Source organism: Chenopodium quinoa, unplaced genomic scaffold, assembly GCF_001683475.1.
Source record: "Chenopodium quinoa cultivar QQ74 unplaced genomic scaffold, ASM168347v1, whole genome shotgun sequence".
In the NCBI taxonomy this organism is placed as follows: domain Eukaryota; kingdom Viridiplantae; phylum Streptophyta; class Magnoliopsida; order Caryophyllales; family Amaranthaceae; genus Chenopodium; species Chenopodium quinoa.
Genome location: NW_018742616.1, coordinates 2214097 through 2229114, shown reverse-complemented (window position 1 = coordinate 2229114; position 15018 = coordinate 2214097). Strand labels below are relative to the sequence as shown.

The 15018-nt window shown below is 35.7% G+C and overlaps 1 protein-coding gene across 1 annotated transcript; it reads right to left on the bottom strand.

Moving 5' to 3' along the window:
• Window positions 1-483: 483 nt before the first annotated feature.
• Window positions 484-14797, bottom strand: LOC110721596 (DNA replication ATP-dependent helicase/nuclease DNA2-like). Its single transcript, XM_021900777.1, has 34 exons — window positions 14046-14797; window positions 13331-13495; window positions 13014-13247; window positions 12864-12929; window positions 12536-12745; window positions 12349-12399; window positions 12209-12270; window positions 11510-11642; window positions 11244-11354; window positions 11039-11135; window positions 10812-10894; window positions 10450-10515; window positions 9957-10112; window positions 9789-9844; window positions 9647-9704; window positions 9456-9566; window positions 9307-9363; window positions 8040-8174; window positions 7712-7951; window positions 6932-7006; window positions 6669-6790; window positions 6506-6578; window positions 6323-6427; window positions 6029-6196; window positions 4999-5068; window positions 4767-4918; window positions 4210-4287; window positions 4039-4131; window positions 3804-3941; window positions 3672-3711; window positions 3512-3585; window positions 3228-3365; window positions 2397-2516; window positions 484-1726 (listed from the first exon to the last, which is right to left on the bottom strand). Exons 1-34 carry the CDS (start codon window positions 14613-14615, stop codon window positions 1568-1570), a joined length of 4266 nt encoding a protein of 1421 aa, XP_021756469.1. The 5' UTR covers window positions 14616-14797; the 3' UTR covers window positions 484-1567.
• Window positions 14798-15018: the final 221 nt, after the last annotated feature.

Here is a 15018-nt window from a genome sequence, read left to right as displayed (position 1 = left end):
ACTGGTCGAATATTTTAAGAAGAAGAGAGATTAAAAAATTCTGTTATTTTTGTTGTGTAAAAAACCGAGAACAAAGAGGCCTTTTATAGGCAAAAATTGCAGCATAACGGTTCAGCCATTAAATCCGCCCATGACCAACATTTACCAAAACCGAAAATTAAACGGCTATGGTGTTTAATAAACCCGACCCGACCCAACTCTGCCCGGCGCGCGTGTGTGGGTGATAGGTAAGTCCTCCCTCTCCACAAAATGTGGGTAGCCCGAGGGCCACACCCAAATATTCCACACTCTACTTTATAAAAGAGGAAAACCTTGCATTTCTCATCAATGTGGGACTTTTGTTTTTCACAAAATTCACACACCAAAGCACTTTGTTCCAACATAACCTTACGGTGTTTGATTGATTATAATAATGTAAAAAACAAGTAAAAAGGACAAAGACATAAAGCTAAATGTTTGGACATATAATACTCACAAAAAATTGGAATCAACCAAAGGCATCAAAATGTAATTCCAAGAGTGGGTAGTAAAAGGGAATTTTGGTTTTGCATATTCCCAAGGAGAATCCACTATCTTACTGCACTCTCTTGGATCTCATCCCATGTTTATTAAATCAAGGAGAATGTATAGGTTGGAGGAAGAAGACATGCTAACTTTGCAGCAATCTGTATGTAAAATCAATTTTTAAATACGAGTAGGTAATTTGTTCTTAGTGTACAAGTGTATTTCCCAATGAGGAATAAGTAATTGATTGTATGAGTTTATGTAATGCTAAAAGATTTAACACGCGATGAATGATGTTCCGTTGAGTACGTTCCACTCTGTATGTGTTTTATAGGCTTTTTAAGTTGTCATTACTGAGTAGAGGTTTAGTCCATGTGTTTTTCCGGTTTTATCAGATTCCTTCAAAGAAACAAGCTTGAACTATGACTACATTGAAGATGAGTAACTTGTAAACAACCCAAGTCACTATTACTCCTGGACTCCTGGTTGAGCATCACTCAGACACTCAGAACCTCAGAAGTTTACCGCTGTTATGTTTGTACAAAAAATGTGAGCCATTTGAGTAAAGGGGGATCTTAAAATGAGGTAAAACACAATGACAATTGAATGATTAGATTTTAAATTAGCAAAGCTACTGTCATTTCTGAAATCTGACATCTTGATCTTATGATTCGCATCACCATGAAGCTTAAGATCCTGATAAAAAGGATTATGTTGCAGCAGATTTTGTTCTTCCTGTCTATATGAAGTTTACTTTGGTAAATCAAGAGGCACTTCAGGAAAACAAACAAAGTTAATACGTAGTAGTTGGAAGTTCATAGCAAAAAAAAATGCATTTCCTTATATTTCACTTCCAAAATTTAGTTTCAACTTGACTGTTGTTTCCTAATTACTATACACAATTTATTTGTTACAAAACACCGCTCCACTTCCCAATTCCTTATATGATACAAAATCTGGGACTGGAGGGTCTCTATACAGATTTCCAAAAATCATATAAAAAATTGGAAATTTCAATAACCTGTCAAAATTGATACATGCACGTGTGCTTAAATATGTACACTCATCTAATGTGAGAGCATCGCTTCAACTCTGTCTTGGGCTCAAAATCCTTCCTGGTGATACAAAAAATCCCTGACTGTTCTTCAACTTTCTCAATGAGAAGCTTTAGAAGTGGAACTGTTGAAAGAGTTTTGCACGAACCCACCATTATTAGCTTCTTCTGCAAAAACACAAACGTTGATAATTTTAGGATGAGTTATATGATGGCAAATCACAAGCTTGCAGGTATGCTGGGCATTGCCATAGGCCTAGCCGCCTAGGTTTTGAAGTCTGTATAAATCAGGAGTCCCTCTATAATGTAATATTAGCACAAAATAGTGTTGAACTCGGATATTTTACCATGTACTTGAGGTTAGTCCAGGTAAGATGAGTTTGCCTGCCTAATGCCTACACAATATCTTTCACTGGTAAGTGTATTTTCTAACATTGTTTACTTGCATATCAGGGTACATTTTAATGTAGTTAAGAGCATTTATGACGGCCTTTGCATATACCTTGATTCTTTAATGGGCAATGCTACTCCCTTAGGTTATATTGGGGTTTTTTATGCTATTGCAAGTCATTTGGATGCCCAAGAAAGACACAAGGATGAGATTTGATTTATTGGACTGTTGTAATTTGCAGCTATCTTCTACTGATCTCATTATGTCAGTTTAAAAACGAACTACTGTTGTCCACTCACTTAATGGCAGTACCCTCGTGAGATTTACTGGTGAACAAAACAAGAGTGGTATAATCACCAGATATTCAATGGATGTTTCTCCACAATCTCAGATGGAATCAATGGGTCATATAACAGGATGTCAAGGATTAGACCAAAGAAGACATACCTTAGCACGTGTCAAAGCCACGTTGATTCTATGCCAATCATCGAGTAGTGTTGATGAGCAGTTCCTTGGATTTCGAGATGACCGAACAAAGGATAATATTATGCAATCCTTATCTCTTCCCTAACAAACAGATAAGAAAGTTTAAGAAAACAAGTTGATATATGGCTTACTAATAACTAATCCTTGATGAATTGACAGGCCAGAATAATTCAAGGAGCTGCCAATCAACTGACATAAAATATACGAGTATAAAAATAACAGTTAACAACTTCATGAAGTTCATGAAGGATTTTTCATGCAACAAACCTTAGAATGAACAGACAGAAGCATATTAGTATTAAGGAACAAAGAAGGCCTAGACTGGAACAGCAATCTAGGAACATGATAACGTCTTTTTCATAAACAGAAATCCATCTACTTGTATATGATTAACAGTTCTTATGAACTGGGGACATATAGGAAAAGAACATGCAACTCAAACTTGAGTACGTGAGTTGGACACAGGTGCAAGTTTAAGTGATCGACTGAGCTATTTCTAAGTATAATCGTGAATTTGGTTCAAATGTTTGAGGTTCAACGAAAAGTCTAAGTACCATAGGACCAAAGATGCGACTGCTTTGACGTCATAACTATCTATTACACATGGTTATAGCAAATTCTAATATTGTTATCACACATGATTGATGGCTGTTGCTCCATCTTCTGTTTCTTGGCAATGCATATTCAATTATTCTTTGCCAAACCCAAAATATGCAAGCAACTTAAGACAATTGAAGGCATTTCAATAAGTCAAAATTATATAGATATCCAAAAGCATATAGTATTTGTAACCTGGTATTTATCGATTGTGTGGACCTCAACAGCTTCCATATTTAGAGCATGACGGATCAGAGTTGCTTGGGAGTTGTAAGGTGTAATGATCCCAATTTCCTCCTTTTCAACTCCATGATTAGTCAATGCCTCTGTAATCTACAATAAGTAGTTGAAAGTTAGAAAATTAAGAATCCCTAACTTGCAAAAAGGGAAATTTGCCGCTGAAGACACAGCCAGACAACTAACAAAATTCTGATTGTTTAACATATGATAGCCAGGGAAGACACCCTAAAACTCCTTACCTCTGCTACAAGATAAGCTTCAATTGGGTTATTTACAGTCTTCTTATCCTTTGTCTCGAAAGCAGGTAAAATATCTATCAGATGAAATCTCATTTTGTAAGAAATAGACACATCATCAGTATGTAACTGAAACTAGAATATAGTCAGCAGAGTAGAAGACCTGTGTTAATAAACATTACTGGTTTGTCTGCATCTAAAACCTGTTATTATCAGCAAAAGCCGTGAATGCAGTGAGAATGTAAATGATTGATAATAATATGTAGTTAACCCAAAAATATATTATAATCAATACCTCTTTCAACCATGGGGACATGGGACCTTTATTTGATAACTTAAGCTTTGCATTTTCCACATCTAGAGAACCACAACGCAGTTTTTCACCATATATAAGGGCATTTGACAGTTTCATGACACCTGCACACATACGATACTATACACGAGAACATGTACAAATTCAGTATTGTTGGTGATACATCAGAAATCTACAAGACATGTGAGCATATTTCATTCAGAATTCAAAGATTGACCTGACTTTGCAATGCTGATATTGCTTGAGGATGTCCTTCTGATAGCCTACGAAACAAACTTACTGACATTCCATTTTCTCGAGCCTCTGCACTCTATAAAGATTCAAAGTAATTCAGGCCTTCTGAGAGGGAAAACTGATACAGCTGAATTGAGAGTCAACTAGTGCATACCTTCACTAATGGTGGCAACTGATAATGATCGCCAACAAGGACAAACTTGGATGAAAACATCAATGGCCCTAATGATACCTAACATCATAAAAAAGTTAGTGAAAACAGCTTTTTTTTCTGCGTGACCAGTTATTTTACTCAAAATGCAACCCAAGGATAGAGATCCTCTTCTTTCCATGATTAAAAAATCCAGAAAACTCTAAAGTGGCAATTCATACATAGAAATGTGTTACTCTACCCTGAGCCTCAGCAAGGCATCAGAAGCAGTTGCTTTTACAAATTTTAACCTTCAGTTTCCTATTCCCTACCCCCCTCCCCTCCGGAAAGAAAAGAAAAACTCCCATACTGCAATCTTCAGCATACTTTGTATTAAAGAGGAAATTTATAATAAAGGTAATATTTGATTTACATTCTCATAAACAGCAGCATAAGTATCATGGTTTAGAGTTTTGAATTTTAAAGTAGAAAATATATAACATAATAAAAAAATAATAAGAAACAATGCAGTCTTCTTTAAGAGCAAGCTATGATACATGGTAGAAACCAGCAGCACATACCGGCAAGCTAGTCTGTCCAGCTTCATCGATTATGCAGACATCAAATTTTTTATTTACAAGCAAGGGACTGGTTATTCCTAGACAAGTAACTGCAACAACTTTGACTCGATCCAGCTTCAATTTGATTTCATCCACACTGTGAATGTCCATGTCTGTCAGAAAATAGATTCAGAAATTATCCTCCTGAGATTGAAGTCATCTTTACAAAATAAAATAGGAGTAAAGCAAAAACCTGACAGACAATGCCCTTGAACTTCTTTGTGCACAGCTTCACTTCGCCCAATACGTAAAAAGTCTATTTCCTGAGAAATCCACCTTCAGTTAGGGCTAAAAAAATAATAAAAAATCAACTACGGAGTATACTAGAAGCAATTGCCACATTATGGAGCTGTACTTCCAGTAATAGCTGATTTTGATTGTACATAAAAGATAAAGTGCTTAAGGTGATCATATAACTAGTAAAGACCATATAACTAGTAAACTTATGAATATGCTATGTATCAGACAAGACCCAGCAAAAACAAGCAGTAAACTGCTGCAGAATATATAAGAGTTCAAACATTGTGACTCGTGAGATCCCACAATAACACCACAGCAAATATCTTCAGAGACCTTGATGAGATCAAAATCCAACCAAAGTTGATAAGCAGGATGTCCAAGGACCAAGCCATTCCTAAAGAATTTGAGCTTGGTTCATCTCATATATATTATAACTACGTATTTAATGACATTCAGCTTGGAAACCATGTGGGTCACCTATTTAAAGGTTTTGTGTATGATTTAAAGGATCCTGATATTGGGAAAAGGCTTAAATTCAATCCAACATATGCCCAAGCTTAATTTTTGTGGCTCAAACTGTGATCATAACTCAAGACTTAAAGGACAAAACTTCATATCTGATTCCAAACTCTGCCAATGTGTAAAGTCATAATAACAAGAAATAACTCGAGGGGAAACAAAAAATATCTACAGCACAAATGGAGTTTTCTCAGAAGCTGGGTATACATGATAAGGAGAACTGTGAAATTATCAATAAGTTCAAGACCTTAAGGGCAACTCCCTCATCATGATACAGAAGAAATGTGATGCAACTTTTAAAATGAAACATAGTCCAGCTCCAAAAAAAAAAAAAATAAAAAAAAAAGAGCATAATCCGATATGATTTAGTGAGTACACACACAATGCACACAGAAGCATGAAACTGAGGCTAATAATTTCATTCTTTCGCTTCCTTTACAAGATGTAGTTAGAACAGAAATAACCTGAGCTTTGAGTTTGATAAGCAAATTATCAACAGCTGAGTTAGTGTATGATGTAAGCAAAATAGATGATCCTCTCATCAACAAAGCCTTGACAGCATATACCATAGTGGATGTTTTTCCAGTCCCAGGCATTCCCAGAATAAGAGCGTAATCTTTTGCTGTAAGTATCTGCATAAGAAACTAGGTTAACCACACTTACCAGAGAACAGCAACCAGAAACACATTAAATAAGCCAGTACATCAGAAAACAAAGGAGGGGGGAAGGGCGGGACGAATCATAAAATAAAATTTCACCTTGATGATTGCTCTGCGCTGATCAGCATTTAAATTTTTCTCAGACCAAATGTAGGATATAGCAGGATCTTGGCTAGGTATAGACCCACTGTCAAATCTAGGAGCCTAGGGAACAGCATTATAGAATTAAAACATAGACTATCTATATCAAACTGAGAAACTGTGAATGGAATTGAGACCTACCTCGAGATCCACAATTAGCTTCCTCAAACGATCACTTTGTGCACTTAACAGAAAAAGCTGTACCAGATTGAACCTTATAGGAAAAAGAAACACGCATTAAGTGTAATTTTTCAGCCAATATTTTGACACAACTTAAGAAAGTGTCAGCACTTCAGAGAGTCACCTCATAGTAGCAAAGGATGTAGCAAATTCATCCTTCTCTATCCGCCAGACCTCCTGATAAAGATCCTGTGACATTGAAGATATAGTACTTCTTGGAAGCCGCAAGCGCTTAGAACATGAGACCTAATTTTAAAATGAAGAAAAAAACAAATGAGTTCATTAGACATGGGGCACAATTAGAAACATTTACACCATGCCTGACAACAAAATGATAATGTAAATTATAAAAAAGAGAAAAAAAATATCTGCAGAGTCTGTCCTTACTGAAACACAAGAGCGACTGATATCTGTGATAATACCACTTGCAACAGCAAGATTGTTGGACTCAGTGCTCAAAATCTGTTTAAGGATACAAAGTAAGATTAGTTAACAAGCAACTGGAGAAAAATAAGTGATGATTTGTCTTAAAAAGTGAGGCTAACAGGTTCTGCAGAAAAGGGTAACAATTCAAACAGGACAGTACTTTCTGTGGTCCTTGACAAATAATCTTCCCTTCTCTTTACAAATAGCTAAGTAAACAAGGTGCACAGGTTGAAAGGCAGATCTCACTGATATAAGAAATAACTTGAGATTGGATTGTGTAGTCTACAGAAGACAAGAGTTGTATCATACAGCTAAACAATATACACTTTGCAAGGTATTAGGAAGAAAAATTAAACCAGATATGTGAGGGGGGAAAAATATTCACAAATTGATCAAGGGTGAGAAATTTATCAATCTGGCTTAAACCAGGCTTTAACACATTACTACTTTCAACAGATGCAATGACAAAATTTTCCAGATTCACTTGCTAAGGAATTTATGTGAATGTAATATATAATGAGCCAGGTACCCCCTCAGTCCTGTCCCTAAATCTTCAGTACACTTTGGAAATGGATAAAACTTGGAAACGCATATATTGAATTGTATCACCCTCATGGATATTTTTGATGTGGATGACTCCAGTGCAAGTTCAGCCATATTTTTGAGATATTAACTATGTTTTGGGGCAGCAAAATTTTGATAATTCTTATCTTTGTTAAAAATACAAATGATGAGACATACCACACGATCACCACTACGGAGACTAGAATGTAAGTCATTCTCTGCCGAATTAGAATCTTGGTTATCTTTCCTATTAGAAATGAGATTATCCTTGTGCACAAAGCGATAAACAAAGCGTTCATCTTTGGTACATGTTCGTAGATGAAGCTCATCAGAGGCATCAAGAACTATTGACGACAGGCAGTTAGAGAAGTTTTCACTCTTTGAATCATATGATCTCCCTCTCTCAAATTTGGGAAGCTGAAAAAAATAAAAATCACAAAAATTAATTCTGGAATTATAAACAGTGACTCGCCAGCTAATCATACTATGGATGAGTAGCACATACCTGCAACTCTTTAGCTTCTAGGTCAATTAACCGATCCCATTGTTTGAAGAAAACTTTATGAGTGGTTGTTAAATGATCAGTAAGTGACTCAAAAAGTTCTCCCAACCCACTGCTCTCAGCACTTCCACCATGCACCTGAGGCATCCAGCATTAGAGTTAGCATAGATGTTGCTGACAAGTTTCGATGTTATATCTGAAATGTGAATTATTTACTTTGTAAAGCTAAATGAACCAAACATTACCTTCCAAATAAAGATATAGATTTCTATAACCAGACAAAAATCTAGAGGCAATGAGACAAAGATCCAAACATTACATTGGGTTCCATCTAGCATATCTAATCTCCTAACAACTCAGATTCTTTGCTTGGCCTCGTTCTTTAATCTTTAACTCAGACCACCCCAACGAGTACCAGATACTTTGACATGATTATGAGCTTAAGAAACTTTGATATAAGTTATAAACAACTAAAGAAGGATAATGATCCAACACCTGGATACCATACTAATGATACATACTTGTAGCATGGTCCAAATAAAAGATATAGCCCCAGAAAAAAAATCAACAATTGGATAATGCTAATAGTGATAGTACTGATTTATAGATAACAAAGATTGACAGAGAGAAAGGAATCAGAAAGTATATCTAACCCTGGAATCATGGTTTACATACGTTACAATTATAACTCTACGAGTACTGAAGAATGAGATAATTGTGATATTGCTTCATATGTGTATGTTCATCATATTAAAAATGACAATAGTATCACATGTATGCACAATAAGTGACTTGATCTTAGTGTCTGACAAGAATATCTTACAAGAAAGACAACAAGGAGTTAATAAATGCTAATTGGACATGGTTATTCTGATTCAGAATATCTTGGTTTCAGATACTAATTCTGTATCTAATGTCAATAGTCAAAATCTGCATGTGAAATGACTAAATATAAAGGCACTGAAAACCATAATCACCATATAGTAATTTCTACTCAAATTGGAAGAAAGAACATGAAACACCCCTATGTTGAGCAAAATCATAACTCTATCATCAGGAGATAAGAGGTCACAATCATCTATAAACACCAAGGTGATCAAAGTATTGACCACAGAAAAAGAAATATCTGAGAACATTCCACTCCAGTATGTATACTTAACACACAAATATAATTTTCGGAGATACTGTTTAAGTAAAGAAATGATTAAGTCATCAAATACAACTGATTAAGGAATTAACTGTCTACCGGCTGAAAAGGTCAGAAATTTACCTTGTGATAAATGGAACAAGCATTGAGGTGGCGACAATTTCTACACATGTTTGGACTCTACAAGATTGAAATTCAAAGAATATGGATTACTAAATTAAGGAAAGTCAAATGAAGTTGCAAAGTTCTATCCACAGTAATAGCTGCAATACCTGGAGCATTGGTGGCAGTTGTTGCACCTTCGAAGCCTTAATGATGCTATGTGCTAGTTCATTGCGACGCATGATCAGTCCAATCAAGTCTGATCTCCGAACATTTGCTCCCTTTGCAAAATTTAAAGCATTTGCAAATTAGATTGTAAATATAGAATTTATATTTACTGAAAGAAATTTCCAAAGCTTACCAATGTCTGATCAGTCGACAGGTAATATAGAAGACCAGAATCAATCTTCTGCATATATCTTACAAACACAGGATACATCAACATATTTATTCTCACGTACCAAAACTCTTTTTAAACAGATAAAGAAAAGCAAAATACCCACCTCTCGGACAAGAGAAGAGTGTATAGAATTAGTTGTGCAGAGTGTTCTGTGAGAGACTGTAAAAAATCATTCAGCCAAGAGGATAAATAAATAGAAAAAGGAAAATATATTTTGATTGAAATTAGTTTTAAATTTCTAAGAATTAAAATTCGTCAGAAGGTAACTTGCCTGGCCACTAGTTGCTTTACCAGTTTTAAACTCCAGGGGTATTATCTTTTCATTAGTGTTTCTGGAATTTGAGAGAATTTGTACTCGGAGGGAAGCATCAATCACTCCTTTCAACCCATATTTTGGTGCCCATGCCATTTCCTCTATATCAACTACCTGCTCACAAAAAATTAAGTTTCTAAAGTAAGGATCAATATACAGCATGTAAATATCAGTTGCATTGTAAATCTGCAAATACTAGAATTCGAGCATCGAGATTTTAATAAGAAAAAAAAAATTAATTACTACAATGAGGCATGTTCCATAGTTGATTTAACAGTTGTAAAGAAAAATAAACACCTGCCACAAACTGATCCAGCAATTGTGACAACATATTCTACTGACGACAGCTTATAAAATTTACCCAGGTTTCATAACTACGCAGGTTGCAGAAAAGATGTAAAGTAGAAAACTGATGAAACACAAGTGAGAGCATTCAACAAAAATGTCTTACATCACATATGCTCATCCTTATCGGTCCATCATTGGGTCCAAAATCAACTGCAGGTGCACTGGATATCTGCAACAATTTAAAAACTAGATCAGGGATTTTCTGCCAAACACCAAAACAAATATTCAAATAAACATGGACCATACAAGGTCTGAGCACAGTGACAAGATGGAAACAACTCCAGAAATTTTGTTTCAGCACGAGCTCATTTCACATGGAGAACCCTATATATGCCAAAAGCAGCTGATGCATTTTGAGATAGCATTACGAAAAAGGATTTTTGACTACAGAGTACAGATTAAGAACTTCCCCAAGAGTTAAAGAGCTAACAATTCAACATTCTTAGTGATAAGGGAATGCTCAACCTGTGAATCCCGAAAGAGTCCTATCCAATTGCATATCCTTGGAATTGCATCATTTAAGGTTTCGCGCATATCTTTTTCATGTACTGCAAGTCCACCCAATAGATTGTATTATTAAATATAAGCAAAAGCTATGAGATTTACTCTTCAAGATGTTCAAAATGAAGAAAAATATTGTCAACGCTTTGAAAAAAGAGTAGGGAGAGACCTCAAAATTTTAAAGATCTCACCTCCACATGCATACAAGCCTTCGATATGTTTTTGAAGAACAATCTTTGCAAATTCCTGAAGCGATTCTATTGTGGGACTCTCCATCAGAAGCCCAGCCTAAAAATTACAGAGTTTCCTTAAAATCACAAGTGCTTACAGAATCTACTACTAAACTTTGCTTAGTATAGAAAGCCTAAACACAGAAACTGATACTGGGAGCAAGACCTGAAAGATTTGATGCAGCAAGGTGCCAGTTAATGCTGCAGTTGAAGATTCACCACATTTTAACCTCTCATCCAAAACTGCTCGCCTAGGACAGCTGAAACTACCCGCAACCTAAAGGAAAGTCAGTTTAACAGCTAATATAAAATCCTTTTCTAAGAAAATATTGAATAAATATAAAGCTTGAGACTACTATTCAAACCAAAGAGAAGTTTGGCCCAAAATAACACATGGGTTTGAATACTTTGAAATAAAAAGAAGAAATTTACCCGAGTTCCTGAAAGTAGTAGATTTGGTTGAATTACGAGAAGATTTTTGTCATGATTTATGTTGCAATTCCCCTGGTTATCAAATTCTCCAATAACTCTTATGGAGTCTCCAGGCTCAATCACACTGTAGAACCTGCATAAATAACAACAAAAATAACATTTAACTATTTTAGGCATAACACTTGCATTTCTTTCCATCTTATAGGATTAAGAATTCAACTATGTTAACTACTACGTATATATCATCGTCGAATAGCTAATGGCCACATACAGTAGCTCTGTGCTGACTTGGATAAGTGCAAAGGATATCAATTATAGGGTGATCAGTACGTTGGAGACAAAAGGAAATTCAAGTCACAAACAATCACACAATATCAGCAACTGATACACGGCTTTGTATCTTCAGATGGACATATATAAGTCAGCCTTTGTCAGCTACAAATGTCAACTTATAGCAGAGATAAATAAATTGATCGATAAAAATTCAGAACAGAAGTAAGAATATCAGCTGGCACTAACATACGTAATAATAATAAGCTACAAAGAAAGGCGGAATCAAATTCAAATTACATGCAACTTAATGGCAACTGGCAAGTATCAACTCATCAGGCATCACACAGATACAAACATGATAACAAATAAGGCAAGCGACTAAATGTCTACACAGTTGTAACCCAAAGGCGAAAATTATTTGCTTACCAGTCATCCCACAAATTTACACATTGTTCCTCCCCACTTCGCTCATTAAGCACACGAAGAACCTAAAGAAAGGACATTGATTGTGCTGTATTACCGTTTGATATTTAGTAGAAAACATAAGCATATTATCATGAAAATACCTTCAGTGAACACTGAGCTCCTTCTGACGTAGTAGCACATTTCTCATTGACCTACCAAACACAAAAAATGCAAAAGACCAACTAAATTCTCAAACAATGGCTTTAATGGAAACAACAAAGATAGGGGAAGGGTGAAGAAATGCAGTTCCCTTAATACTTAATAGAGCACTTGATGTTAGACACATACCTCTAAAACAAGAAAATATGGATCAGAAGGTTGCAAATTAGCCTCCTCTTGTGGCTTTATTGCCACTTTATTCACAGTAAAATTATCCTCTGCAGGTCTCTCGTCACTAATTTTATTGCAAACACCAGAAACATGTATTTGATGTTCAACCAAAACTGACCCTTCGACTGAAATTGCATTCTCTACTTGATCTAGAAGTTCAAGCAGGGCCTGAAAAAAGCCATGTATGTAGATTATGTAGATTTCTCCAAGACCACATGCATTTCCACATAAGATCAAAAAAAGAACCATAATTTTAGGCACCATAGATATACTTCAAGAAAATTACCTTTTTGTGATGCCGTAGTCCTGCCCATTCTCTTAGACTGTCTTTATTTGCAGCATTTTCAGTTGGCTGCGCTAGAAATATGAACCATCATAAAGATAGTCTCGTGAAAAACATTCAGGGTAAATGTAAATGCCACGGAAAGCTTGTTACCTTATCATGTCGATATGATAAGGAAGGTGGAGTTCTAAAAGGACTCTGAGAACAAATAGCATCTGAATTATTCAATTCTGCCGCATTGCCATGTTGGCCATTCATGTTTGTAGCATGACCATTACTTGCCCTGTTACACACAGTACCATTTGATACAGAGGTTGATTTTCCAAGTGTCTCAGTTCTAGGCATGACATGTTCTTCATAAACCTTTCCCTCCTTACAGTGCTGATTCTGAAATTTCCAACTTAAAATGCATTGACTAATGTTTAAAAAACTGATGAGAGGGTACTAACTATTAAAATCAATATTCTTACATCATTATCGGACAACTGCTGGAAGGAGCAAGAATTGAGCCTTGAAGCCTCAGCTAAAGCTTTCACCACATCAGGAGCAAGCTTAGAAATGGCTTGAAGGCGCTCATTCACAGGGGAAATCTTCCATGTTACCTCCTCCCTATCATCCTGACTTTGCTTTATTAACTACATCATCAATACACCACCACATATCAATTGCAGTCTGGAATCTACAACTATTCACATGACTCTCAATAACAACAGAAAAAATTACACCTTCTGTTCCAAAGTTACATATTTTCAAAGGTTACACGGACATACTAAGGATTGATTAGTATAACACTATAACATTGGTAATTTGGTAATCAAAACTGATGATAAAGGTAACATATAATAACACAAATTAGTTAAATGCACATAAACGAAGTATAATTTAGAATGGCAGTAATACTTAAAAAAAAAAAGGACTATAATGCATATTGTTTAAACATTAAGAACCCACAAAGAGGAAATTTTGGCAATCGGCTCACGAAAATCATTTCGACTTGATCACGATTCTTTGCTTCAAGTTGCAAAGCATTAAAGCAAATTAAGTAGGGGAGGAAAACCAGCATGTCTAAGGGCATTTTGACAAACAAAAGCTAGATAATATACAACAACATTACAATTATCAGACATCAAATTATAAAGTAACCTCACATTAGTATGCTGCAATTACTAAAAAATAAACAATTACCATTCCAGGAGAAAACTTGAAACGTTTTCTGGGCATGGACTTTGCAACTTCCGGCGAAACCTCGAAAGCATCATCCGAATTAGTCAAATCCACCAACAAATTTTCAGGCGGAGTATTATCAGATCCCAATTTCAACCCATTTTTAGGGTTTTGATCATCAACAGAAGATAAACCCAAATTCTTAGAAACCCTAATTTTCTCAGAAACTTCACTTCCATCCCTTTTCAATTCCGACCCATTTTTCGGGTTTTGATCAGAAGCAGCTAAACCCACTTCCTTTACATCCTTCTGAACCTTAATTTTCGGTACAACCCCATTTTTAACTCCCCCAATTGAACCCGAATTCGACCCATTTCCAATTTTCGATCCATTGGGTGGTTCCGAAATCTGGGAATTTGAACTGGGTTTGGGGTTTTGAGGGGATTCAGTAGATTTACTCTTACTAGGGTTTTGAGAAAGACGGCCAAAGAAGTGTTGTATACCATACTTAGCAGGCTGAGAGTTGGTGTTTTGAGTGGTTTTTTTGGATGCTGAAGAAGATGAAGCGTTTGATTTCTTCCTTGGTGGCATGCTTCTATGTTTCTCTCTCTAAAAATCTATGTTTCTCTCTCTAATGTCGGCTATGGCGGTCAGAACAGTGAATACCAGTTTAGTTACTGAGGAGAGAGATGATGGTTTGCGCGGGATGCTGGGTGTTTTTTTATGTTTTGAATTTTCGGTTTTCCAGTTTTTTTTTTTTTTTTTTTTTTTTTTTTTTTGCAATGAGAAATTGAAGAAGATTGAGCAATGAGCGTTATGAAAAAACCTAGGTCGCATTCTATATTTCTATGTAGGCTCGTTTGGTAAGTAGTTATCGATAGTGATTAAAGATTACTTCGTATGTGCTATAATGTATTTGTGCTAATGTACGGAATATATCAAACTTGTGAAGTAAAATGATGACAGGAGTTAGGGCGGGCTATTAGGCTGTGCA

Excerpts from the sequence above, each read along its gene's own strand:
- LOC110721596 (XM_021900777.1), bottom strand. The coding sequence starts at position 14,615 with ATGCCACCAAGGAAGAAATCAAACGCTTCATCTTCTTCAGCATCCAAA. Across the intron at positions 7,007-7,711 it reads TCCGTAGTGGTGATCGTGTG|ATTTTGAGCACTGAGTCCAA; the intron begins GTATGTCTCATC and ends ATCCTTAAACAG. Across the intron at positions 4,288-4,766 it reads CTGGACAGACTAGCTTGCCG|GTATCATTAGGGCCATTGAT; the intron begins GTATGTGCTGCT and ends TTATGATGTTAG.